The sequence below is a fragment of the Eptesicus fuscus genome, chromosome 16 (genome assembly GCF_027574615.1).
Source record: "Eptesicus fuscus isolate TK198812 chromosome 16, DD_ASM_mEF_20220401, whole genome shotgun sequence".
Lineage (NCBI taxonomy): Eukaryota > Metazoa > Chordata > Mammalia > Chiroptera > Vespertilionidae > Eptesicus > Eptesicus fuscus.
Genome location: NC_072488.1, coordinates 10,432,644 through 10,460,224, shown reverse-complemented (window position 1 = coordinate 10,460,224; position 27,581 = coordinate 10,432,644). Strand labels below are relative to the sequence as shown.

Sequence of the window (27,581 nt, the reverse complement as noted above, 5' to 3'; positions counted from 1 at the left end):
GTTAGGGGGCCGGCTGCACCGCGCACGCCGGCCCTGATTCCCGCGAGCCGCAACGCGGGCGCCCCGAATTCTCCAGTCCCCGTCGCCTCCTGCCGCCTCCCGTGGCCGGGCGCCTGTGGATCCTGACGGCGGGGAGTCGCGCTGCAGCCGGGGTTCGGGGGCCATGGCGCTGGCTTGGCGGCGCGGCTCCGCGGGGAGCAGCCCCCGGGCGCGCTGAGCCTCCTGCCCCGCCCGCCGCACGCGTGACCCGGCCCCGCAGCCTCGCAGGGACCGGCGCGGACCACGCGGCTCCGGAGTTCCCGCACAGGTAAGCGCAGGGGCGGGCCGGCCTTCCGGGGGGCACCCGGTGCCGGAGGTGGGGCGTCGGAGTCGCGGGGGGGCTGGGTGGGGAAGGAAGTAAACAGAAGGAAGGTTCAGGAATCCCCAGGATGGCCCCGGCTGCGGTCTGGCGCGCTGCACCCGAGGCGTGGGCCTGGAGGAGGCTTCGGTGAGCAAGTCAGGGACCGGGAGAGGAGAGACCCCGGGGGAGAGGCGGGGTGCGAGGGATGGCCAGGTGGCCAGGTCTCTGCGAGCCGAAGACAGGGCACGGCGTTGGGGCGGGAAGTGCGGAGCGTGGAGGGGGCTGGAGGGGACCTGGCTCCGCAGCCGCGCGCGGCAGTGGTTCTTGGCCGAGTCCCGGGGTGGGCCGGGTGGGTCGCAGAGAAAGCCCAGGCCGGGGGTGGGGGGTGTGGGGTGTGGAGTGTGGGTGTGGGGGGAGGTGTGTGTGGGGGTGGAGGGGGGTAAGAGCTGCTTCCACTCGGAGGTGTCCTTTGCTCCAGATGATCAGCGCAGCCTGTGCCCTGGAGACCCGTCCCGCGTCCGTGCGGAGGTGACCGACCGGCGCTCCGCCTCCCCCAGGTCTCAGCCCTGCGAGGTGGTGGCCCGCCCTCCAGAGAGAGAGCCCTTCTGCCCCCGGCCCGTCGGCCACGGCCCGTCGGAGCAGACAGCCCGCCAGGATGCCGAGGACCCAGGGCTTCTCCGAGCCCGAGCCCTCGGCCGAGCACTCCGCCGAGTACTCGGCCAGCCTGCCCTCCGACCCGGACCGCCGGCGGGGCCGGGCGCACGAGATCTCGGTGCGGAGCTCGGGGTCCTGCCTCTGCCTGCCCCGCTTCCTGCGGCTGACCTTCGTGCCCGCGTCCCTGGAGAGCCTGTACCAGACCTACTTCCGGAGGCAGCGCCACGAGACCCTGCTGGTGCTGGTGGTGTTCGCCGCGCTCTTCGGCTGCTACGTGGTGGCCATGTGCGCCGCCGTCTTCGCCCCGGACAGGCTGGCCCCCCTCGCCGTGGCCGGCGTCGGGCTGCTGCTGGACATCGTCCTCTTCGCGCTGTGCAGACAGGGGCTGCTCCCCAGCCGGGTGGCCCGCAAGGTGGTGCCCTACCTGCTGTGGCTGCTGATCACGGCGCAGGTCTTCTCCTACCTGGGCCTCGGCTTCCCCGGCGCCCACGCGGCCGGCGACACGGTGGGCTGGCTGGCCTTCTTCGTCTTCTCCTTCTTCATCACGCTGCCCCTCGGCCTCGGCCCCATCGTCGTCATCTCGGTGGTCTCCTGTGTGGCGCACACGCTCGTTTTGGGGGTCACCGTGGCCCAGCAGCAGCAGGACAGGCTGAAGGGGATGCAGTTGCTGAGAGAGGTGAGTTCGGCCTTACCCCCCGGGTGGGCCCTATTTCAAAGGTGGGGGGCGGCACTGTTCACTTTGGCCTGTTGTCAAAATGTGCCCTGGGCGGCACCCCCACCCTCACCCCACCCCCCTTCTCTCAGCCGCCCGTGCAGGGAGGACCTCCTCTCTCCCAACCCCTGGCTTTGCACCGGAGTTGGGCCCGAGGGACTGAAGGCCGTCAGGACGTTGGGCCTCAGGGCCACGCGGCCACCCGTGCCCAGCCCACGTGGGTGGCGGGAAGGCCTGCCCAGGCCTGGCCTCGAGGCAGCGTTGTCCTGGCCGCGCTCGCATGGACCTTGGCCGGGAGGGCCTTGCGGGGAAAGAGGTCCCTGGGCTTCTGGGCTCCAGCCAGTCGTGGGCCGGCTGTGGCCAGTGACTGACTCGTGTGGCCTTGGCGTCCCCCTGCCGAACGGACAGTGTGTGCCAGCGCGGTGTGGCTGCCGTCGAGGTCCAGGGAAACGCGGGTGGAAGTGTGACTCCCTGGGAAACGGCGGGAAGGCGTGATTGTCCCAGGTCCCATGTCTGCTGCTGGGAGCCCGGGGTCCCTCGAGCAGTTCAGGGGTCCTCAGACTTTTTAAACAGGGGGCCAGTTCACTGCCCCTCAGACCGTGGGAGGGCCGGACTATAGTTTAAAAAAGACTATGAACAAATTCCTATGCACACTGCACATATCTTATTTTGAAGTAAAAAAAACAAAACGGCAAAAACACCCGCCCCGAGTTAGACGATCAGAGGGATGGCGGTCTCCCCACGGAAGGCGTGGGGTGGGGACACAGACGGGGGGGGGGAGGGCAGTGGTGCCAACCATGGTGGTGGAGCCTCCTGCTGGACGGGTGGACATGTGGCCCCCGCTTCACTGCTGTGCTCCACGGGGTTCCACAGGGTTCCACGGCCCGGCTACGTGCTGAGGGGCCGCAGAGCCCGGCCTCCTGAGTTTATTACTGGTGACCCACCTGGGTCTCCTCAGGACTTGGCGTCGAGGCGTTTCTACAGCTGTGAGCCCCGCCTGCTGCCTCGCGGGTGGGAAGGGACCTGCCCAGGGCCACGTGGCTGGTGATGGCAGTGCTCTGGCCGGAGTGTCCACGTCTCAGTCCCATCTCCCAGTTCCGTCCCACTGCTCTCCCTGCGACGTCATCCTGCTGCCTCCATCTCGGCCAAAGCCGTTAGCATTGTCTCCTGGGGCGGAGGGCTGAGTCTCCAGGTGCCCAGCGGTGCCGCCGGTGGTTGATGCAAGAACCCTGTGGGGCCGTCCCATTGCGGCCGCGTTGGTTGGAGGAAAATGCAGGCTTTTCTCTGTGTTAACTTTCTCCTCGTTCTTGGACCCACATGCTTCCTGTTTCCCGCCACGGCTCCCGGACGCGTTGTGCCTCTCGATTCTGCAGGTGCACACGGGCGCGTGTAGGCACAGCAACGGGTCCTCGGTCTTTCTCCCAGGGATGTGTTCAGTTAAGGGGACAGCCTGCCACGACTGCTGGGCCGGGGAACCTCAGCGTGTGCCTCTGCCCGTGAGGCCCTGGGGCAGCGTCTGGGGAAGAAGGGCGAGAGCAGGCCTGGGCTCTGAGTGATCGGACCGAACCGCGGCCTGGTCCTGAAGTCACTTCTGCCCTGTCGTCCCTGCCAGGCCCCCGGTGCATGAGTAGTTTCCCGGATGCTTTGCCTTGTCCGTTAGGGAGCAAAACAGAAATTCTCCCCATTGGAGCCCAGACTCTGAACCCATGATTGCTGCGTGTCCTTTGGGGGTTGCTAAGAAACAAAACCCAAACAGATGAGGAAACAGAAAAAGATAGAAAAATAAGTAAATCCAGAATAACCACATTAGCATCCCAGGAGAGCATGGCCTTGACACGGAGGCAGCGCGCTGGCTGGGGCTCTGCGGAGGGGCGGGGAGGGGACGCTCCAGGTCCATTGGGGAGCCTGAGATCCAGAACGCAGGAGGCCCCAGCTTTCAGTGGGCTGCGCTCCAGAAGGTTCTGAGTCACTTGTTTGGGACGAATGTGACTTTTCAAAAGGTGCCTGGGTTCCCAGGCCCACCCCCCACCGTCCTCCTGAGGGCACGGTGGGAACGAAGCCCCGTGTGGCCCTGCCTGCGGCTCCCCCAGCTGCGGAATGAAGCCTCACTCACCTGCCCCCTGGGCTCATGAACCCCCCTGGGGTGGGGGCACCATCAGGGATAGAAGGGGCTGGAGGATGGGGACTTGAGAAGGGGGTGGCCAGAAACCCCGCCCCCAGCAGGGTAACTCCAGGAACTCTCCAGAGGCCAGCATCTCCTTTCCTTTCTCCTGCCGGCCAGACTCCCCGCTTCTCTCTCTCCTTCCATCACCTGTTGGCTCCGGCCAGGGAGTTCCTCCTGGGTCCGTGGGGATGAACCCAGGCTCACAGTTAGAAGTGGTCACTGGATTTCCGGGGTTCAGGGCCCAGGTTATCTTCCTCTGCACCCTTCGGCCCCCCAACCCATGCTTGGCTCTGTGCGGGGAATCCTAAGAGACCCAGAACCTCAGGGCAGCCTGACATGCAGAGGCGAGCCATACAGCGGCCCTGGGCTCTTCTCGGGGCGGGCAGGTGGGTTCCACAGAAAGAGCAGAGGAAGAGCGGGGTGTGTCGGGTGGACAGGGGTGTTGCTGGGGCTTCATGTATTACTGAATGAGTGAATGTTACCGAGCAACAGGTCTGGGCCTTGCAGCCTGCAGGGCCTGGGATGAAGGGGTTCAGACGATGACAGTCAGAGGCTGTGGTGGAGGAGAGCATGGCCTGGGGCTGGGGGTCTGGGGGCTCGGATGACAGGAGGGGTGAGCTGCAGCGGGCAGGGTTTCCCCACATCCCTCCCCTTGCCTGGGTCCTGGCACCACCAACTTGCCCTTAACTGCCACCACCTGCGCCTTGGGTGAGGTGAGGCAGCAGCTGGGGGGAGGGGGTTTGAGGGCAGGACCAGGAGGAAGCAGCTGATGGGAGAGGATGAAGGGGAAGAGGTGGGTAGGGAGAAATGCAGCCCGAATGGTGGGGAGCATTCCTGTGGCCTGAGATGCTCACATGTGCCCATATACACCCGTTAGGCTCTCACGGGGCCGTCGGAGGAATGAGCCTGTGGCAAGTTAGGGGTAAGGACCCCCTGAAAAATACAGCTTTCTGTTACAGCAGGAAGGCTATTGGGGCACCCAAACCATCGTGAGGCCGAGGGGTTTCCAGGGAGCGTGTGCAGAATCCCCGGGAAGAGGGCTTGGGGCCCAGCGTTAGGGAGCAGCCTGGTGGTGGTGGGGCTCCTGGCGGGGAGCATCCAGGCCTGTCCCTGCCTCTGCTTCCTGCCGGCTCTCCCTGGTCCCAGGCGGCTTGTGACGGCGGATGGGGGAGCAACAGGTCTGCTGGCGTTTGCACCCCTGGTTCTCGTGGGTTGTGGAAACGTAAGACCAGGGGAGTCGCGTGGGGCTGGGGCGTCGGGTGGGGGGCTGGCTGCTCATTGGTCTACAGGTGAGCAAGGGCCCAGGAGGCTGCTTTGCTACCCGGGGCAGGAGTGGGGGTGGGTGAAGTGTAGAGAGGCCCCTTGCAAAACCGTAGAGCACTACCCACATGCCAGGCATGTGCTTCTCTGCTGCCTTTTCGTCTGGACACACCGTCTCTGAGCTTCGATCCGTGAATGAATCAGACCAAGCTCACTTACTGTCCTTTTTCCCACCTCTTGTGTGTGCAACCAACTGGCTCTTCTCTTTTTCTCATTTCGAACGCATCGTTTTAAAGACTGTTCCCGATTACGAAATGCTCCACGACGTTGCAGAAGCTTTGGGAACAAGAGGGGACACGTATTCCAGTCCCACCGTAACCATGTTTTTGTGTGGCCTAGTCCTTTCTCGTCTTTGCCTACGGAAAATTTTACAAAGCCGTAGGCATTACCCCTGCTTTCCTTCGCGTTAGAGCACAGGCTTTTTGCATTTTAAATTAGTCTTCCCCGTCCCCATTTCTAATGGCCGCGTCTGATACTGGCTAACTGTGCTGTAATTAATGCTCCTTTTCTGTAGGCCGTTCGGTTCCTCTTCATCAGCTCATCGTAGGTGTTCCTTATTGACGGACGGCGCCAGCAGGCCCGCTGCTCCCCTTCCTTCCCCTCCTGGCCACGGAGTGTGTCCGATGCCCCCTTCTCCTCTGATCATGTCTCCGCTGCTGCTTCCAGCAAAATCCCTCGTGGTCCCTGAGAGATGGGCTTTTTAGTAACGAGACCTTCCCTTTGCTTTCCCCTTTCCTCTCTTCAGGAACATTTTCTCTGCTGCAAACAAAATGAAAATGACATGTTTCCGAGCAAATCCCATCCCACCCTTGGCCCCGTTTGAAACCCCCCCGGGTAAGAGGGCTGGATTGGACTTGGCGAGATCTCCATGGTTGTGGTTTGTTGTTCCCGTGAATGTGACTGGTGTCAGCTGAGCCGGATCTGGCAGCGTAAGGCCCGCCCCAGCTCGGTGCTGGGCTCCTTGGCTGCCCCTGGGGGGCTGAGTTTTCCACCCAAAGGGACTGGGCCCTGGGGAATGGATGTGGGGGGCGTGGGTCCTTTATTGGGGATCAGGGGGACCAGAGGGCTATGAGCTGTGTCCCCTGCCCCTGGCTGGCCTCCTCTATTCCTTTCCACCAGGGTTAGTGGCGCACCCCTCCCGATCCTCACCGCTGGGTTCGGGGTGGACAGGATCACGGTGCTCACAGTCCGCCTTGCAGGCAGGCGGTGCCACAACTTCCCCGTGGAACCTCCACGCGGCCACGGCCGGCTCTTGCTCTGTTCTTTGCCTCCGTTTCGCTCGGGGCTGGGAGCTCACTCTTCATCAGAATAACCAACTGGTTTGCAGTCCGTTAAAACCAGTGACAAGTAACATTGATGTAGGTCTTGAAGGCATTTCTTATCTCTGTTACGTCACTTAGTCCTCAGGCCCGTCCTGTGAGGGGAAGTTCCTGTCTCGAGCAGGATGTAGAGGAGGGTCACGCAGTAAAGATGAAGGCGGCTGGCCTCGAGTCCGCCGTCCAGACCCACATGCAGGGAAGGTCCTCTTCCTGATGAGGTTGGGAAAGGCAGTAGGTCAGTTAATGCAAAAAGCTAAATTATTGTGGTCCCACAACGTGTGCCCCAAAGAGTGAGTTTTACTGGACGTGAAAGGGACTAACAACCAAACGCTAGATGATGGTGAACGAATGACCTCGAGACAGTGCAGTGAGAGCTGTGATACCTTAGACATTCTGTGGGGCTGGGGTGGAGGTGGGGGCGGGCTGGGATGGGGCACAGAGGAACATTTTGGGGTGATGGAAGTGTTCCGTATGGCTGTTGTGGATGTAGTTGCACAGCTGTATACATTTGTCAGTACTCATCTAAACAGACACATTAAATGGGTGCCTTTAATTGTATGTACACGATAACTCCACAAAGTAGATTCTTTTTGGACGCCTTTAGCTGTCGTCACTTGCTCATCTTTTCTGAAGGGAACCCTCTGTCCCCGCGCCTGGGTGCCCCGCGCCCGGTGGCCTTCTTCTGTAGTTAGGATGTGTGGCCTGTCATTGCCAGTGTCCTTCAGGTGGAGGGAGAATTAAAAGTTGCTTGGAAATAATCTGGGTCTAGAATCCTAGGTTTTTATGACTCTTCTTTTTTTCGCTAAAATTTTTACTGTGGCCTTGCCCACTCCTAAGTCAACAGCAGTTTCTTTTAGCTACGCACGCTTATCAGCAATCCCCAGAATGTTAATTTTACTTAGAAAGAACAACTCTCCTTTCGCACTCATAATTTATCTGTGAAGGCCCTATTTCAGTGATGGGCAACCTTTGGAGCTTGGTGTGTCAAACTTCGCCAAAAAACTGAGCATAACTCGGGTAGTGTGTCACTTTGAGGAAAAAACTAACTCCAAGACTCTAATCGCAAATGTTTCATCCTCAGGAGCAGCAAATGTTTCATCCTCGGCATGCGGCCGCGTGTCATCAGAAATGGCTACGCGTGTCACTGCTGACACGCGTGTCATAGGTTCGCCATCACTGCCCTATTTAATTGAATTATGTAAGTCTAATACCAAGAAAAACAGTTGATGTAGCAGGGTTCGGACTTAAACACACCTGACTCTTGGGAAAACACTCCGAAGCTGGAGGAGAAATGCAGGAGGGTCCTGCAGAGACCTCCAACTCCCCCCCCCACCCCCGAGCTGTGTGCGTATGGTCAGTGGGTGGGCAGGGGGAGCGAGGGCCAGAGGTCTTGACTGAGCTGGAATATCGGTCCCGAGGGCTTCAGTGCTGTCCTGTGCTCCTGCGCCTTCCCTTCGAGCCCCATCCTGCTGCTCCTCAGCATCCATTCCTCTCTGGTAATCACCATAGTTTTCCCCAGCTCTTGAGAGGCTACATCGATAGACTGGTCTGAGAGTGAAGATCCTTGCAGGGTACTTCCCCTGGCTCGGAATACTTGACTTAATCTGCTGTGTGGCTCATTTTTCCCTTTGGAAAAAGGAGAGATGCTTCCTGACTCACTTCTTCATAAAATACTGTGTGTTCAACTTCTCCTTCTGGAACGTGTCACAAGGCACCTTTTGACGTAATGATTACTCTTATCCCCGTCACAGCGACAACAGGGTCCAGTGTCTTTCTCCTGGGTCTGAGGGCGGGGCACATCCGAGATGACGGAGTGGACATCCGCAGCCCTCAAGGGGCCGCTGGAACACACAAGACCTGTGAGAGTACTTGGAAGCAGCATCATTCTGCCTTGGTTAGGAAAGGCCTGGAGGAGGCAGAACTGAGCTGGGCCATGAGGGGCAAATTGGATTTTGAACACTAGATTGGTAGGGAAGGGGCACAAGGTGATTGCTGGTGAGCAGTGATTTGGGGGATGAACCTATGAGAACCTTTGCCTGGAGAATTGGGTGTGTGAGATAGTAAGAGAGAAGCCTGGAAGGTATTTGGGATCTGAAATAGAGGACCTAGAAAGCTATTTGAGATAGCTTTGACTACATTTTGTAGGCATTGGGGAGCAGTGGAGTCCCAGAAGAATAGAGAACACAGAAAACATATTTAAAGTAATAGTGATGGGGAAATTTCCAAATTTGATGAAAATTAAAAACCCCACAGTTCAAGAAGCTCAATATAACTCAGATAAAAAGAATTACACCAAGACACATCATAATTAGATTGCTTACTACTAGTAATTAAGAGAAACTCATAAAAATCAGAAATAAAAAGGACACATTACATAGAGAGGGACAAAGATAAGAATGATGGCAGATGTCTGGTCAGAAATTATCCAAGGAAGAACACAGTAGAACTGGAAAAATAAAAATAGTCTATCTAGAATTCTATACCCAACAGAAATATACTTCAATAAATGAAGGGGAGATAGACTTTTTTTGTAGACAAACTAAAGTTGAGAGAATTAATCATCAGCAGACCCGCACTACAAAAAATATTAATGACTGTTTAGAGCAAAAATATGAACAATATACTGTAGTTTATAACATAGAAGCAAAATATATAATAATAAAACAAGGGAAGGGGGAGATATGAAAGTATACTATCATAATTTTTTGTACTATATGTAAAATAATAATATTTGAAGTAGTCTTGAAATGGGGAGCAGTGGAGTCCCAGAAGAACAGAGAACACAGTATACAAATTATGATAGTATACTTAAACAGTCTCTCTCTTTCTTCCTCTCTGAAGTCAATAAAAATAAATACCGTATTTTCCGGCATATAAGACAACTTTTTAACCCAGGAAAACCTTCTATATGCCCAGTCCTCTTATACGCTGGAAAATACGGTATATATATTTTAAAAAGATTCAAAATATAAGAAGCCAAAGCTGATATAACTAAAAGGAAGAACAGACAAGTTATGATTATGTTTAAAGACTACAATATTTCTTTCTCGGTTATTGGTAAAACTAATAGACAAATTAGTAAGTATATAGAGCATTTGAACAACCTGAACAACCACCTGGACCAGTGATATTTATAGAACCTTCCACCCAACAACTACAGAATGCACATTCTTTTCTTTTTTAATGTATTTTTATTGATTTCAGCGGGGGGGCGGGGAGAGAGAGAGAAACATCAATGATGAGAGAGAATCCTTGATTGGCCGCCTCCTGCACGTTCCCCACCAGGGATCGAACCTGCAACCTGGGCACTTGCCCTGACTGGGAATCGAACCGTGACCTCCTCATTCATAGATTGATGCTGAACCACTGAGCCACATGGGCAGGCCCAGAATGCACATTCTTTTCAAGTGCATTGGAATGTTTATGAAGGCACACAGTATGCTGGGCCATAACACAAGATTCCATACATTAAAAAATTACTGAAATCATGCAAAGTATGATGGATTGAAATAAAAATTAACAGAAATATGTTTTGAAAATCCACAAATATGTGGAAAGTAAGTAAAACATGCCTACACAACCAATGGATCAACACAGAAATCATAAGATACATTAGAAAATGTGTTGAATTACATGAAAATTAAAACAACGTATAAAAATTTGTGGGATGTAAGCAAAGCAGTACTATGAGGGAAATTTATAGCATCAGAAAGGTCTAAAATTAATGACCTATGATTCCACCATAAGTAAAGCAGAAAAATTAAATCCAGAGTAAGAAATAGGAGGTAATGTACTAGGTGTACCAGTTAATAATGCGGATTTTTTCCAATAGATGGAGTTACACATATGTTGATACATATGCGATTTGATATGTATGCTATTCTGTTGTATTGACAGCAAGCTTCAAAACTTCATATGTCAAATTTGCTGAAATTTGATATTTTTACGCTTAAAAATGTCAAATTTCGTGCCAGAAAAAGAGCATTTGCGGGAAGTTTTAATTCATTATTTTGAAGAAAAAGTTATTGTCGTATACTTCGGGAAGCTTATGGTGAACATGCTCCATCTCAAGATACTTGTGAACGCTGGTTTAAACGCTTTAAAACTGATGACTTGGATGTGAAAGACAAAGAACGTCCAGGTCAACCGAAAAAGTTTGAAGACCAACAGTTACAAGCATTATTGTATGAAGATGCGTGTCAACTCAAAAACAACTTTGAGAAAGATTAAACGTTGCTCAGCAAACCATTTCTGATGGTTTACTAGCAATGGGAAAGATTTTAAAGGAAGGAAAATGGGTGCCACATCAACTGAACGAAAAACAAATGGAAAACCGAGAAGTCATTAGTAAAATGTTGCTTCAACGACACGAAAGAAAGTCTTTTTTGAATTGAATTGTGACTGGCGATGAAAAGTGGATTTATTTTGAGAATCCCAAACACACAAAATCATGGATTGATCCAGGTCAACCGTCAACATCGACTGCAAGGCCAAACCGCTTCGGAAAGAAGACAGTGCTCTGCGTTTGGTGGGATCAGGAAGGTGTGGTGTATTACGAGCTTGTAAAACCAGGTGAAGCTGTTAATACTGATTGCTACCGACAACAAATAACCAATTTGAACCACGCTTTGATCATGAAACGACCAGAATGTTCCAGAAGACACAGCAAAGTAATTTTGTTTCATGATAATGCACCATCACACACTTCAAACCCAGTTAAAGACACGTTAAAAGATCTTGCCTGGGAAGTATTAACCCACCCGTTGTATTCACCAGATCTTGCTCCTTCAGATCACCACTTGTTCTGATCGATGGCACATGCACTTTCTGAGCAGCACTTCAAAACGTATGAAGAGTGGAAAATTGGGTTTCTGAATGGTTTGCCTCGAAACAAGAAAAGTTCTACTGGGATGGTATCCACCAATTACCTGAAAGATGGGAGAAATGTGTAGCTAGCGATGGACATTATGTATGTTTTTTTAATTGATTTTTTACAGAGAGGAAGGGAGAAGGATAGAGAGTTAGAAACATTGATGAGAGAGAAATATCAATCAGCTGCCTCCTGCACACCCCCTACTGGGGATGTGCCCACAACCAAGGTTCATGCCCTTGACTGGAATTGAACCTGGGACCCTTCAGTCCGCAGGCCGATGCTCTATCCACTGAGCCAAACCGGTTAGGGTGATGGACATTACTTTGAATAAAGCACTTTTGATGTTTCTCTTGAAATTATGTTTTCTTTGATTACAAAATCCACATTATTAACTGGTATACCTAGTCTTACCTAATAATAGACAAACATGTAAATTGACCGTACCTCCACTACGCCCCAGCCAATCAGAGTGAGTATGCAAATTAGAAGGCCAAAGATGGCGGCCGCCCAGCTGCTCCAGGCACGGAGTGGCCAGGTGGGGCAGGAGGCCTGCTATGAGAGGGAGGGCAGGGGCGAAGGGATCTACAGGAGCGGAGTGCCGCAGTGAAGACAAGACTGCAGACTCCGGAGTCTGCAGCGAAGACGAAGATGGCAGACAGCAGACTCTAGCCGGAGTCTGCAGCAAAGATGAAGACGGCAGACTCCAGCTGGAGTCTGTAGCAAAGCAGCGAAGACGAAGAAGGCAGACTCTGGCCAGAGCGAAGGCCTGGGTCCCGGGTGCTGGAGGAAAACCAGTGCTGGAAGCCTAGGGAAGGAAAGCCTATTCGTGCAATGGGCCTCTAGTATATATATATAAAAGCCTAAGCAACCAGCTGACCGGCCAGTAACTATGACGTGCACTGACCACCAGGGGGCAGACGCTCAATGCAGGCACTGCCGAGCTGCGGTCACGTGGCAGCGGCGGTTCTCGGGTGACGCGCCTGGAACCAGAGAGGAGGGAGCCCGGTTCCAGGGTGCGTCACCCAAGAACTGCCCTCTCGCAATCCGGGACTCCTCGGGGGATGTTGGAGAGCCGATTTCGGCCCGATCCCCACAGGCCAGGCCGAGGGACCCCACCGGTGCACGAATCCATGCACCGGGCCTCTAGTAAAAAATAAGAATGGAAAATAGTGAATAAACAATAAAGAAAAAGCAGTGAATCCACAGCTGGTATTTAAATTCAATAAAATTGATAAGCTATAGCTAGGTGATCAGAGAAATGAGAGAGGATACAAATTACAAATGCCAGAATGGAAATGGGAACATGGCTACAGGTCCTACAGACATTAACAGAATAGTAAAATAATGTTACAAACTACTGTGTGCCCACAAATTTGACAACTTGGACAAATTGGGCAAATTACTTGAGGCTCAGGGGTGGCGGGGCTATCGCCTGGCAGGAGGTAGTTTCTGTGAAGGGTCCCAGGTCTGCTGTGGCTGGGGTGGGGGGGGGGCAATCCAAGAGAGTGGAATAACAGGAAATCTCAAATTTCTTTGTAAAGAGAGTCACTACAGGAAGATGATAAGGCAAAAAGGAGAAAACAGAAATTGTGCTAAATCCCCCTGCCTCGGAGGGGAACCGCTGTTGACCCGTTAGTGTTTCTGCTCCTGCCCTGTTTCCTTTCTAGGAAAATGAGGGCAGGGTTTAGCTAGGTTTTGAGGGAAGGGTGGGAGGTGGCAGGGGGGACTGCATGCAGGTATTTCAGGTGGGGCTGCAGGGGAGTGCTTGCCTGGTGCAGTCAAAGACTCAGGACCCATGGAGTTGGCATTTCCATTTTCTCTTTCTCCCGTCTCTCCCTCCCTCCTGTCCTCCTTCCTCCATTTTCATTCCTTCGCTCGGTAGTCCCTGGCCGCCTCCTATGTGCCACGCGTGTGTGGAGTGCTGGGCACAAGTGGTGACTGGCACAGGTCTTGTCCCTGCGGAGCGTATCACATAATGGGCAGACACATCTGTTCCACTCAAAGGCAAACATTCTTTAAGCGTTTAAAAATAGTAATGCAAACATGGACGTCCATGGCCTAGAAGGCAAAGCCCCACGCACTGGCAAGGTGAGAGGGAGGCTTCGCCCGGGGACTCGGTGGAAGAGACCGAGCCCTCTGCGGTGTGGGCTGCGCGGGCGCCGAGCTGCAGAGCGCTGCTGGGACACACGGGGCCACCGCCAGGGCCTGGTGGCAGATGGGAGAAAGGTTCGCCGGGTCCGGGGGCCAGAAGGAGGATGTTGAACTTGACCTTCTGGACAGCCGGCAGCTACTGAGGTGTCCGAGCAGGAGGTGGAACTTGCAGAGAGATGCTTTTGGAAGATGAATGTGGTACCAGAGGGTGGGGTGGAAGGACCGAGAGGGAGGAGGGCGCTGTGTCTGTGCCCAGCCCTGTGGGGGGTGAGGGTTGGGGCCGGGAAGTGGTAGGAGGAGGAGTGATGAGGAGGAAGACCAGGAGGCGTTTGTCCAGGAAGAGCAGGTGGAGTGAAGGACCCCCTGGAGGTGCCGCAGGAGCTCCGGGGAGACAGGGAGACGGGGTGGCCCTGGCTCAGGCGTCCCAGACCCTTTACCAAGGATGTGAGGCTGGGAGGGGCGGGCGCTGTTGCAGTTGGCTGGGAGCCGTCGGTGAGCTGAGGCCCCCCCTCGGCTGGCAGAGGTGCACCTTCAGATCGGGGCTGGTGGGCGGGGACCGAGACAGGCTGGGGTTTCCCACCCACCCCTGGCTGCACCCTGGAGTCCCCTGGGGGCTTTCTTAACAATGTCAGTGGCTGGCCGTTGGTGTCACTGTTTTGGGGGGCCTGCCCGGGCATAGCTTCCAGGTGAGTCTAAGGTGCAGCCAGGGGTAGGAACTCCTGAGTAAGGGTGAGGGGGGCACACCCGGTGGCGCTGGGTGAGGCAGTTATGGCTGAAAAACTGAAATTCCGGAGTGGCGTTGGCCAGGACTGGGATTGGGAGGTCTCTGTGTCCGTGACTGAGATGGTGCCTTGCGAGGACGGTCTCTGGCCCGGCACGCTCCTCCCAGGCCTGTCTCTCTGATTGTGACCACGTGTTCGCTTCGCCGAGGGCCGGGGGAGGGGGACAGAAAGAGAAGGGTTGGGACAATGACAAGGAAACTTGGAAAATGACTTAAAAATCTAAAGTAAAAATCGGGAACTGGATTAAATGCAGGACACGTGAAACAGCAGTGATGGGTGGAGGGCAGTGGGTGTGGCTTTGAGTGTATGGGGGAGAGGCTGGCCAGACAAGGAGAGAACAGTAAGGAGGTGTGACCCGAAGATGAGGAGATTGAGAAGGAACGGACAGAAAACCCATCGGCCCTCGGCTCAGAGATGACCTACAGCAGCGTTCACGGTTTGGGTTAAAGAGCCAGGCAGGTTGGAGGGTCTTGGCTTTGTCTTCATATTGATGACAGCCCCTAGGCTTGCAGATTCCCGGGTCTCCAAGGCAGGTGGGGCCCAGAAATCTCCATTCTTCACCTGTTCCCCTCGGACGTCCCGAGCACCTGGCTCAGAAACACTGAACAGGGAAACAGCAGCTCAGGACTCAGGGCTGAAAAGAAAGCGGAGTGTCCCCGGGCTGGTCTGAGAGGCTGCAGAGCGGAGGGAGGGCTGCTGAGCCATCCCTGGGAAGCAACAGGGGAGGGAAGAAAGGGGATCGCGTCCCCAAGGAGAAAGGAAGAGTCCTCCAGGGTCGGAGGAGAGGGACGCTGGCTGGCGCCGGCAGCCGAGAGTCTGCACAGTTTTACTCTCAGGATCTGAGTCGTTTGGAACTGAGGGCGGGGCGCCGGGGCCTCGGTTTGCTCTGTTCAGTGGGTACGTACGTGAGGGCTTTGGCGTTTTTGTGCGGTCAGTGATCCTCCTTCACCTTTCCATCTGCCGTGTGTGAGTGTGTGTGTGTGTGTGTGTGTGTGTGTGTGTGTGTGTGTGTGTGATGGGAATACTTCTGGAATTCTGAAGATCTCCTGTCTCCTGGTGCACATGCTCCTCTTCCTCGGGGCTGGTCCATTTGTTGTCAAGTTCATTTCAAAGACAATTCCTGGAAGGCAGGATCTGTGCACTCAATGCAACAAGGACTGCTTTGCGGGCGAGAAGCCCTGAGCAGGCAGCATGGGGCCCTGCTGTCACGGTGGCCACTCCCATAAGCACACAATTCATTACTTCTTGCCTTCCCTTCATTTGACATTGGCCATCGGTTTGGAATTGGTTTCAGTTCCCTTGACCGGCCAGAATCCTTACGTTAAAATGGATGTGCGAAGACCCACAGTTGTGTGTGTCCAGCCCAAGTGTTGCTCCCTGTTAGGGGCCTTTGCCAACAGGCCCCTGCCCCCCGGAATCATGCGGGGCTCCCTCCGTTCCCGGCGGCTTCTCTGTCCCCAGGAGATGGGAGCTCCTTGAGGTCTTCTTTCACTGTCTGGACTCCGCATGGAGCCTGCCTCTCACTGAAGACTCAGGAGGGTTGAGTCTTACAAACACGATTCAACATGGTTAAAGGGAGTCCTTGAAGTAGAACTGGAATTATCTGGCCTGGAGACAAAGGCCACGGTGACTGAGGAATGGGGTCACATCAGAAAGAGAAGACGCACAGTGCCGTGGCCGGTGTTCTCTGTCTCCGAAGCCACAGGAGATGGGGGGGTGGGGCCTCGGAGGAGTTTTGTGGTTATTAATCATCTGGGCCAGTGGTCGGCAAACTCATTAGTCAACACGAGCCAAATATCAACAGTACAACGATCGAAATTTCTTTTGAGAGCCACATTTCTTAAACTTAAACTTCTTCTAACGCCACTTCTTCAAAATAGACTCTCCCAGGCCGTGGTATTTTGTGGAAGAGCCACACTCAAGGGGCCAAAGAGCCGCATGTGGCTCTCGAGCCGCCGTTTGCCGACCACGGATCTGGGCTGACAGACCCTTTGAAGGACCTGGTGAAAGCAGTGGACTTGCTTCCTTGAACAGCCTTCAGGGTGACGGAGGGACGAGGAAGCAGGTCTCGGAGAGGTTAAGCCACGTGCTCCGGCCACCCCGCCTGCTGGTGGGGTGTGAGGTCTGTGTGGCCACACGGCCTGGCCTGTTCCCGCGGCGATCACGGCTGTGGGGCCACGGGAGGCTCGGGCTGGGCTTCCTGGGCTGGGAGGCGGGTTGCCGGCCGAGGTGCCATCTCCCCTGCTGCTTCCGGCACCTTGGAGATTTTTTCCAAAACACCTCAGCTTGTTTTAATGAACAGACGTCAGCGTGGCCGTCCCCCAGCAGCTGAGATCCCAGGTCCCCGCGGACGGCCAACACGGACACTGAAAGCCAAAGCCGGGGCGGCGTTCTGTCCCCCTGCCCCTTCTCCCCAGTTCTGGAGCGTTCTGGAACCCGCAGGCCGGCACGATCCCACAGCGGGAGGTCCGCCGAGGCACTGGAGCCACCGCCGCCCTCCGCCCTCCGAGGGTGACTTCCATTTTGGAGCCCGCGTCCCCCAGGGCCGTGAGGAAACGTGCAGGATGTGGTGACTCATCGGATTCCGGGAGGAAGGACTCGGGGAAGGCATTTTCTCACGGTTGCGTTTCTGAGCCCCGGGGTCATAAATACTTGTTCTGTTGTGGGTTAGATGAAGCTTCCGTCTGAATGTTTACCCACTTGGGAGATTTGTTCATTCCGTTCGTTATTTTAAAGATCTTGTGTTTAAAGAAGTTTGGGAGGGGGAAGTAAGACTGCCCAGTCTAAAGCAGGCCACTCGGGTAGCAACCGGAGCCTCTCGGCCTTGTAGGTGCCGGGGAATCCCGCCGAGATTGAAGAACTCCTGCCCGGCTGGCGAGGCTCAGTGGTTGAGCATCAGCCTATGAGCCAGTAGGTTATGGTTCAATGCCCAGTCAGGGCACGTGCCCAGGTTGCGGGCACAGTCCCCAATGGGGCGTGCAGGAGGCAGCTGATGGATGATTCTCTCATCATTGATGTTTCTATCATCATTGATGTTTCTATCTCTCTCATCATTGATGTTTCTATCTCTTTCCCCCTCTCCCTTCCTCTCTGAAATCAATAAAAATATGTATTTTTACAAAACTAATCCTCCTGGATTCCCCTGCTCCCTCTGGAACCTTCCTCCCCCTAGCCGACCCCCGCTTCCTGGCCGGAGGGCTCCTCGGCTTGGCTGCATCACCCTTTCAGATCTGGGCCCTGGACTCGGAGGCTGGAAATGGCCTGTAGGGCCCTGACCAGCCTCCCACACAGCGGGGGGGGGTGGGGGGGAGGATTGCTCAGCTCCTTCCGGGCCCTGTTGTGTGGTTGCGTGGGAGAGGGGCCAGGTGGATCAGAGCAGCAGTGCCCTGGGGGTCCTTTCTTCACTTGAGGCAAGTTTAAATATTTGGGGCGTTCTAAGAAACCCAAGGCATGAGGCTCCCGGGAGAAAGGTCTAGAAACAGATGAGCTTACTGGGAGGCTGGAGGGAGTTGTCTGGCATGGATGGGACCCGCGGGACCCATATTGCTCTCCAGCAGCATTTGCCTCCACATCCCTGCAGCCGAGAGTGCAGCTGGGGAGGGGAGCAGGCCTCTGTGACTCCGGTGCTCCGGGGACAGGAGGTAGCGTGGCTCTGTGGCCAGCCTGCAAACTGACCTGCCTCCCTTCCATCCAGCCTTCTTCCCCAGCCTCTCTGTGACCTTCCCCAGGTCACAACCCCTACCTCCATCCCCCACTCCCCACCCCCTACCTCTGTCCCAGCCTTTGCCCTCAGAGGTGAGGTCAGATGAGGACCAGACAGTCAAGAATGCGGGGACCTTCGCCGTGAGTCAGTCCGCCCCTCAGCTCACCTGTGATGAAATGGGCGCACAGAGAGGCGATTTGACTTGGCAGGTTCCCGGCTAGCGAGGGGCAGGGCCACAGTCCAGGGCTCCTCGTGCATTCATTTCCTGCACTGTCTTACCCACCGTGCATTCAGCCCTAGCCGGTTTGGCTCAGTGGTTAGAGCGCCAGCCTGCAGACTGAAAGGTCCCAGGTTCGATTCCGGTCAAGGTCATGTACCTTGGTTGCGGGCACATCCCCAGTAGGGGGTGTGCAGGAGGCAGCTGATGGATGTTTCTCTCATCATCGATGTTTCTATCTCTCTCTCCCTCTCCCTTCCTCTCTATAAAAAATCAATAAAATATATTTTAAAAATAAATAAATACCCACATTTCAGTGCAAGGAATGCTGCTCGGCCTGGATGGTCCCCGGGCATGAAAAAACCCGAGTCTGTCACGCGGTCTGGGTGAGAAGCTTTGGTGGTGGTGGGCTGCTCTCTGACAGTCTGCACCGTCTGGTTGGGTTTTCTTAGGCGGACACCCAGTGGGGGTGGTCAGCCAGCACCTGCTGTGGAGGGCAGGAGACCCCGCTCAGAGCTCGGTGCCACTGAGAGTGACAGTCCGGGCGGGTTGTCAGGGTTGCCTTCGGCAGCAGGTGATCAGGTCTGCAGTCTAGCGGCCCTTGGAGTGGCCTGGGGCCCACACACCCAGGGAGCCTGCAGGTGCCGGGACAGAGGAACAGGCTCTCCCAGCCCAACGAAGCTCTCTGTGCCCATGCGCCGAGCTCGCCGCACAAACACCAGGTCCCAAACCCCCGCCGCCTCTTCCTGTAGCTTCGGTTCCTCGCGGGACCAGGGGACGGGTACTGGCCGCCCCTCACCTGCTGGCAGGGGTGACCGAGGATGCATGTGAACCCCAGGGACCTGTAAACCTGTGGCACAGGTGCAGGGTAGCAAGGGTAGCATTGTGACTCGGGAATCGGCCCAGGACCTCTTCAGGTCTCCTGTGACCTTTTCCACGACCTGTGGCTCGTAGGGTGGTGCAGCCGCGGCTGGTGGACCTGGGCTGCTGCACTCTGCTCCCAGCTCATCAGCAGCGAAGTGCACTCAGTCAGTACGTGCTCAGCGTGTGGTGGTCGAACACACGTGTGAACGAATGAATGGGCAGCAGAGGGGACTGCTCAGGCCTCCCAGGTGGGTGGATTGGCCAGCTTAGCAGGAGGGGAGAACAGCCCCCCCCCCCACCCCACCCCCTGAGCAGCCTTCTAGGCCTGGAGCCACGCCCTTGGGTGGGCCTCCCCAGCCACGGCAGCTAGGCAGGGTCTGCCGCAGGGACCTGACGTCCTTCGGGGGTCACGGGCTCTGCTGGGGCCCTCCCTGGACACTGGCAACTCGGGGTTTGGTCTCCGTCACCGCGCCCCACCGCCACCCCCTCTCCTGGAGACGCGCCTTCACCGCTGTCCTCTTCTCTCCCCCTCGGGGCGCAGATCCTGGCCAACGTCTTCCTCTACCTGTGCGCCATCGTCGTGGGCATCATGTCCTACTACATGGCGGACCGCAAGCACCGCAAGGCCTTCCTGGAGGCCCGCCAGTCGCTGGAGGTGAAGATGAACCTGGAGGAGCAGAGCCAGCAGCAGGTGAGGCTCTTGGGTTCGGAGCTGGTCCTGCCTGTGATGGGGGGAGGGGCCTGTGGGGGGCCGGGGGGCGTGGGGGAGTCCAGTGTGCAGCCCCGTGGGCCTTGGAGTTCACCCACCAGGTCAGGTGCTCGCGGCCTCACGCCCCCTCAGGGGTCCCTCGCCCGGAAGGGCTCCTCCCGACTTCAGGGAGCTTCTCTTACTGGAAAGTCACTCCCGAATCTCCTCTGTGCTTGGCCTCAGCCTCCCTCTGTCCCTTTTTCGGCTTTTTTTTTTTTTTGTCCTTATATTTAAAACTTTTTAAAGAAATACATGACCCCAGCAGCCACCAGTGGCTCCCTGTGTTCCTGTCCCAGGTGAACAAGTGCTGCAGGTTGAACGCTTGTCCCCCGTGGGGTTGTTAGTCCTCCTCGGCCACTCTCTGAAGGTCAAGGGCACATGCGCACTGCCCACCTACTGTGCGCACAGAACTGCTCTCCCCGCAGGGGGACCCATCCCCTGGCCTCGGGGCCCTCTGGGTGAAGTCCACCCGCCCGCCCCGGGTGCTGTTTTCTTCATGCCCGGGGCCATCTCCCCACCGCCTTCCCCCTCTAAGTCCTGTTTAACAAAGGAAAACCAGCGGGACCCCCCCCCCGCCCCCCCGGGACCCCTCCGTTTACATTTTTCTCTGCGGTAAGTGCCTGCTGTTGCGCTGTTGACCGGCCTGACGGCAGCCGGAGCCGCCGCAGCACCTCCCCTTCTCGTGTGAGTCAGACTTCCGCAGCGTTTCTGGTCTGGATTCTTCTCAGATGCTTTGGAAGGCCCCCAGGAATGACATCCACCGGTTTCCTGTCATCCAGAGGCTGTTTCTCCTTCACGCACAAACCCAAGTGGAAAAGACACGACTCTCTGCCCTGGGAACCGTGTCTCTGCGTTCACGGGGCGCCGTGTGCTCTGGGTTCCCAAGAGGCAGCGTTCGTGGACTCTGCCACGCAGGTGGCCCGGGCTGTGGTTTCGGGGTCCCTCTGGAGCCTGGGTGGTGGGGGCCCATCGGCGGGCCTCACATTCTCTAGACAGTGCTGTTGGAGGCCCACGCGGATTCATTCAGCCGATGGCCCTGGCCTCTGTCTGTTTAGCAGTGAGATCTGGAAGCTTCGGAGCTGGGCCTCGGGCTCGTTCCTTCAGAGGCAGGTTTTAGGAGGACACGCGCCCGGCCTCCCCGGTGACAGGGCCAGGCTTAGCTCACCGCGTGAGGCCCCTTCTCCTCGGCCTCGGTCCTGTGGTTCCCGAGGAGCTGCCGAGGCTCCCGCATATTTAAAGGACCCTCTGTGCAGTGAGTGCTGCTTGAAAGGCCTTAGTTCCTGGGTTTTATGCTGTCTTGTCTCGTTCGCCTCTGGCCTCTCCTACTGTGGACGCGTTTCTCTTTTTTTGTTGTTGTTGTTGTTGTTTAAATATATTTTATTGATTTTTTTACATAGAGGAAGGGAGAGGGATAGAGAGTTAGAAACATCGATGAGAGAAAAACATCGATCAGCTGCCTCCTGCACACCCCCTACTGGGGATGTGCCCGCAACCAAGGTACATGCCGTTGACCGGAATCGAACCTGGGACCTTTCAGTCTGCAGGCCGACGCTCTATCCACTGAGCCAAACCGGTTTTGGCTCCTCGGGTTCTTGACATAAAAAAACACAAGGCGTGCCACTGCTTTGCGAAGCCACGAGTTGTTTCCTTCGATCTCTGTGTGGTTTTCCACATGCCGACCTGCCTCAGTCCTGTCTGTCTCTTCCTGTGTCACCCGGGACCTCTTCCCTCCCATCGAACAGTGCTGGGCGGGGGCCTCCTGGGGTGGAGAGGGAGGCACCTGGGTCTCACCCTGGATCTGTTCGTCTCTAAATAGGTGTTCGACGAGTTACCCACCCCTTAGAGCCTCGCTTTTCTCATCGGCAAACTTGGGGGTATTGACACTCCAGAGGGGAGGTATTCAACCTCATCGTGCAGGGTTCCCGGGGTCCCATGGGAAACTCAGGCAGAAGCGCTTTGTGACCCGTGAGCTTGGAAGTGGGGGTGGCCAGGCTGCAGTGCATGGGCCACGAGGCCCGCTTTCCATGCCTTGTGCTAGGTGCTTGCTCCAGGCAGGGTCAGAGCATGGAACCTGGGGCCTGGCACAGAGGGCCACCCTGTGTGCTGGGGACTCCCGAACGCCATAGAGCAACCTGGGGGCACCAGCAATCTGCCCGGGGCACTGGCCCCAGGAATGAGAGGCCCCAGGAGGCAGAAGGGAGGTGCAGGGGAGAGGCACAAACCTACACGCCCAGGCCTTGCTGGGACACAGCATGTGTGGGTACATGTCCATCAAGTGGAATGAATTTATCTAGCCCAGGTCTAGCTTGTGTGTGACCTTGGGCTACTTCTTTCACCTCTTTGGGCCTCAGTTTCCCCTATGTGTAAAGTATAGATGGTAATAAGACATTGGGATAAAATGGGTAATACTAGGGGTACCGGTTAATAATGCGGATTTTTTTCACTAGGTGGAGTTACACATATGTTGATATATATGCGATTTGATACGTATGCTATTTTGTTGTATTGACAGTAAGCTTCAAAACTTCATATGTCAAATTTGCTGAAGGTGTTAACATCATAGATATTTTTATGCTTAAAAATGTCAAATTTTGTGCAGGAAGTTTTAATTCATTATTTTGAAGAAAAGTGCTGCTGAAAGTTATCGTATACTTCGGGAAGCTTATGGTAAACATGCTCCATCTCAAGATACTTGTGAACGCTGGTTTAAACGCTTTAAAACTGATGACTTGGATGTGAAAGACAAAGAACGTCCAGGTCAACCGAAAAAGTTTGAAGACCAACAATTACAAGCATTATTGGATGAAGATGCGTGTCAAACTCAAAAACAACTTGCAGAAAGATTAAACGTTGCTCAGCAAACAATTTCTGATTGTTTACAAGCAATGGGAAAGATTTTAAAGGAAGGAAAATGGGTGCCACATCAACTGAACAAAAGACAAATGGAAAACCGAAAAGTCATTAGTAAAATGTTGCTTCAACGGCACGAAAGAAAGTCTTTTTTTGAATCGAATTGTGACTGGCGATGAAAAGTGGACTTATTTTGAGAATCCCAAACACACAAAGTCATGGGTTGATCCAGGTCAACCATCAACATCTACTGCAAGGCCAGATCGCTTCGGAAAGAAGACAATGCTCTGCGTTTGGTGGGATCAGGAAGGTGTGGTGTATTATGAGCTTCTAAAACCAGGTGAAACCGTTAATACTGATCGCTACAGACAACAGATAATCAATTTGAACCACACTTTGATCGTAAAACGATCAGAATGTTCCAGAAGACACGGCAAAGTAATTTTGCTTCATGATGACGCACCATCACACACTTCAAAGCCAGTTAAAGACACGTTAAAAGATCTTGCCTGGGAAGTATTAACCCACCTGCCGTATTCACCAGACCTTGCTCCTTCAGATAGGTTACCACTTGTTCAGATCGATGGCACACACACTTTCTGAGCAGCACTTCAAAATGTACGAAGAAGTGGAAAATGGGGTCTCTGAATGGTTTGCCTCAAAACAAGAAAAGTTCTACTGGGACGGTATCCACAAGTTACCTGAAAGATGGGGAAATGTGTAGCTAGCGATGGACATTATTTTGAATAAAGCACTTCTGATGTTTCTCTTGAAGTTATCATGTTTTCTTCGATGACAAAATCCGCATTATTAACCAGTACACCTAGTATGTGTAAGGCCCTTTGCAAATGAGGAAAGGCATTCTTACCATTGGGAGGGTTGGAATTCTCCTCCCACCTGGCAGTTTCAATTTGCTCGTCTTTTCCTTAGGAGTTCTGGGACTGTGTGCACAAGAGAGATGTGCGTACCATTTTAGTTTTCTTTCAGTGACTTTGACAAGCTTGGGTCTCATGGTAATGCCAGACTTAGGAAGTAATTTGAGATGTGTTCCCTCTTTCTAATCCCTGGAAGAGTTTGAGGAAGATTTGGGTCATTGTTAAATGTTTAGCATCAGCCACTGGTGAAACCCGGTGGGTCTAGAGTTTTCTCTGTGAGAAGATTCAGTTTCCTTCACAGATAAAGGTTTTTATATTTCTCTTTGTTTAAGCTTTGGAAAGGTGTGTTTTTTTCAGGAACTTGTTCATTTCATCAGACATTGAACTCTAGGTTGCCACATTTTTACTTTCAGTCCTTTGAAGGTCTCATTCCATTAGCCTCTGGCTTCCATCGTTTCTGTGGAAATGCCAGCTGTCAGACATACAGTTGCTCCTTTTAAAGTAATTGCGTATTTTTTCCCTCTGGTTGCTTTCACAGTTTCGTCTTTGGTTTTCAGCAGTTTTATAATAATGGACCTAGGAATTTGTTTTGTAGTTACTCTGCTAGGTATCTGAAGAGCTTCTTGAATTGATGGCTTGATGACTTTTATCAGTTTTGAAAATTTTCGGCAAGTAGCTTTTTTAAAAAAAGTAAGTATTATTGAAAGTATTACATATGTCCCCTTTCCCCCCATTGACCCCCTCCAGCCCACCCCCACCTCCCCCAGGCCTTCAGCACCCCATTGTCTGTGTCCATGGATTATGATTTATGCATACAAAGCAAGTAGCTTTTGTTGCTTCTGTCTGGTTCTTTCCCTTCTAGGACTCTAGATAGTCTTATTAGACATTTTTACCACATTCTATAATTTTTTCCTCCTGAATCTTATCTTTCTTTTTGTTTCTTTCTGTGCATCAGATAGAATCTTTTTACTGACTTGACTTCCAACAGTTGAATCTTTAATTTCGGTTCTTGGATTTGTTGTTGTTGTTGTTGTTCTAGAACAGTGGTCGGCAAACTGCGGCTCGCGAGCCACATGTGGCTCTTTGGCCCCTTGAGTGTGACTCTTCCACAAAATACCACGGCCTGGGCGAGTCTATTTTGAAGAAGTGGCGTTAGAAGAAGTTTAAGTTTAAAAAATTGGGCTCTCCAAAGAAATTTCAATCGTCGTACTGTTGATATTTGGCTCTGTTGACTAATGAGTTTGCCGACCACTGTTCTAGAATGTCCATTTTATTTTAAAACATACATTCCAGTTCTTTGGTTAAGGTCTCCATTTGGTCACCTATTTCTTGGAAAATATTAAATATTTATTTATTTCTCTCCTTCCCGCTATGTGACACTCTGGTCTTTAGTCTTCTGAAAATTGGGGTGAAAAATACCATTGTCATGGGTTGTTTGAGAATCACATAAAGAACTCTGAGTCTAGAAGCCATGAAGCCCTTTAGTGTGATTAGCTGTGGCCACACTGGCTCCTGGGGTCACCAGCTGAAGGGAGGGGCTGGGAGGAAGCTGGGGCTGGTGTGCCTTTCTCCATGGTGACAGTCGAGATGCAAGTTGCTTCCTCTCCAGTTCTGGGGTGGTTTTATGTCCCAGGAATGGCAGCTGATATGTCCTCGGGGCTGAGTGGAGGCTGGTGGTAGAGGCCACACAGTCCCATTTCACGTTTCTCCTTGTGGGAATAAGAGTGTGGGAATAAGAGTGAGATAACAGAGCCCTGACTGGTTTGGCTCAGTGGATAGAGCGTCGGCCTGCAGACTGAAGGGTCCCAGGTTCGATTCTGGTCAAGGGCATGTACCTTGGTTGCGGGCACATCCCCAGTAGAGGGTGTGCAGGAGGCAGCTGATCAATGTTTCTCTCTCATCGATGTTTCTAACTCACTATCCCTCTCCCTTCCTCTCTGTAAAAAATCAATAAAATATATATTTTTAAAAAGTATTTGACCAAAATGGTCAAATATTAAGAAAAAAGAAAAAAAGAGTGAGATGGCAGATCTGAGAGCACTTTGGAAAGGGCTGCAGCACGTCCTAGGAGGACAGGAGACACAGCTGGTTTGGACGTGGCTCCTGTGGAAGGAACTGTTGCGGTGGGTCCCACACCAGCCCCCATGCACTCAGTGTTCATGACCTTGTTAAAAAGATTCCCAATCAAAAACAATTCCCAGTACACTCTTTGCAGGAGAAGCCTCCTTTCAGAGGTCAGTTCTCAGGGTCCAGGTCTCACCGGTGATGGGGTTGGCGTGTATTTATCTTGTTTCCTAAACTGCTCCGGGAGGAAGCCCAGTGTTCGGAGGGGAAGGCCTGCCGCGGCAGCTGTGTGGCCACCAGAGGACATTCTCTTCCGGGCCTTGTCCCCCTCAGCCGGACAGCGAAGCTGGGGCTTAGCTGGGGTCAGGGCTCCCCTCCTGCTCCCTCTGATGCCATTCTCTTTGTTGTTGTCGCCTGGGAGGCTGTACTGGCCTCTATGAAGGTGACCAACCTGCTGCTCAGAGCAGGCAACTCCCGATGGCTGGGCCGCCCAGCACGTCCCCCTGGGAAGCGGGGAGCAGCCCTGGGCCTCAGTCACAGGTTTCCCCCTCTGCTTGGTCCCCAGGGCGGGCCTGTCCATCTTGTTGAAGGGCAGACGGGTGAGGGAGCATGTGGGTAATGAAAAGAAGGGGGATGGGGCCTTGGCTGCTGAAACCTCCCCGGCTCCAGTCTCCTCCTCTGCAGGGAGGGATTTAAAGCTCTGAGAGCGTGGCCCTGGCCTGCGGGGGCTCTCTTTGCATCAGCTGAGCCGGTGTCGAACTCTGGGCAGTCTGATGGCATTTACCTGTGACCCCGGGTGGACCTCGGGCCTCTCTCCCCAGCTCCCCTCGGCTCCTCGGGTGTGGCAGGGGGGAGCAGGAGGCCCGGAGGAAGGGACTGGAGTTGTTTTCCTGTATTCCATGGGATCATGCTCCAGGGTTGAGTTGGGGACCTTGATGGTTGCTAAGCGCCTCAGCTGCCACCTGGCAACAGCAGGCATCCAGGAAGTCCACCCAGGGCACACCTGTCAGCAGGTGCACACTGCAGAAGGATGAGCCTTTCTGAATCACATACAGAACTACTTCCCAGGGAGAGGGCCGTGGTTGGAGGAGGAGGTGGGAGAGGACGGAGGGACGGCGGAGGCTCATGAGGCCTGCACTTCCTTCAGATTCTGTTGGTGAGGTCAAGCAGCCTTGTCCTCACTCAGGGAAGAGGGGGTGACTTCGGTCCCCACCCTCCCTGGGGAGGAAGCTGTGGCCGGGCACGTGGGGAGAGCCCAGGGCTGACCTTGCAGGGTTCTAGGTCAGCAAGTCATTCGCCATCCCCCACCTCAGTGAGGGCCCGCGGGCCAGGTCATCTTCCTCCGGCGCCTGAGGGCCTGGTGGAGGTGGACACTGGGTTGTTGTCCGTGCAGCTCCCGGGGGATCCGTGACAGAGCAGCCCCTCACTCGGCCTTAAACCCGGCGCCCGGGGTGACCTCTGACCAGGGATGGCATTGCTTCTTGGTGCCCGCGTCTCAGGGGAGAGCCAGCCATTCCCCGTGAGCGTCAGGCGTCTCTCCTGGGAGCCTGAGCTGGGACTCTGGACAGCTGGCACCGCATGGGCTCAGCTTCAGTTTCTCATCTTCCTGAAGGTCCCTCCTCTCCGACCTCTGCCCGAGCCTGCCCCCCCCCCCCCCCCCATTCCCTTCCAGACCTTGGGCTGTGAGGTGAAGGCATAGAGCAATCTCGACCTTGAACCTTGTTCTCAGGGGAGGTTGGTAGGGGAGAGGGGAGTCATGGGGAGAGAGAAGGGAGCCAGCTGCCCTCTGGCCTGGGGCTGGGCTTCTAGAGTCCTCAAAGTGCCCGGTTGTCCTGGCGACGGTGAGGCTGGGGCTGTCCTGGGAGCCAGTGAGACGGGAAGAGGCGCTGCGGCCGGAGGAGCGCCCGCCTCCACAGCAGCTCTGCCTCCTCCTCTTACTCGGTGG

At 54.5% G+C, this 27,581-nt stretch overlaps 1 protein-coding gene across 1 annotated transcript in view; it reads left to right on the top strand.

Annotated features, from left to right (window-relative positions):
• Window positions 1–27,581, top strand: part of ADCY3 (adenylate cyclase 3) — a 53,526-nt gene continuing 25,945 nt past the window's right edge. Inside the window, exons 1-3 of the mRNA XM_054727920.1 lie at window positions 1–307; window positions 819–1,670; window positions 19,641–19,790. Coding sequence (XP_054583895.1) covers window positions 996–1,670; window positions 19,641–19,790 — 825 coding nt within the window. The 5' untranslated portion in view covers window positions 1–307; window positions 819–995. The remainder of the gene's footprint in view (window positions 308–818; window positions 1,671–19,640; window positions 19,791–27,581) is intronic.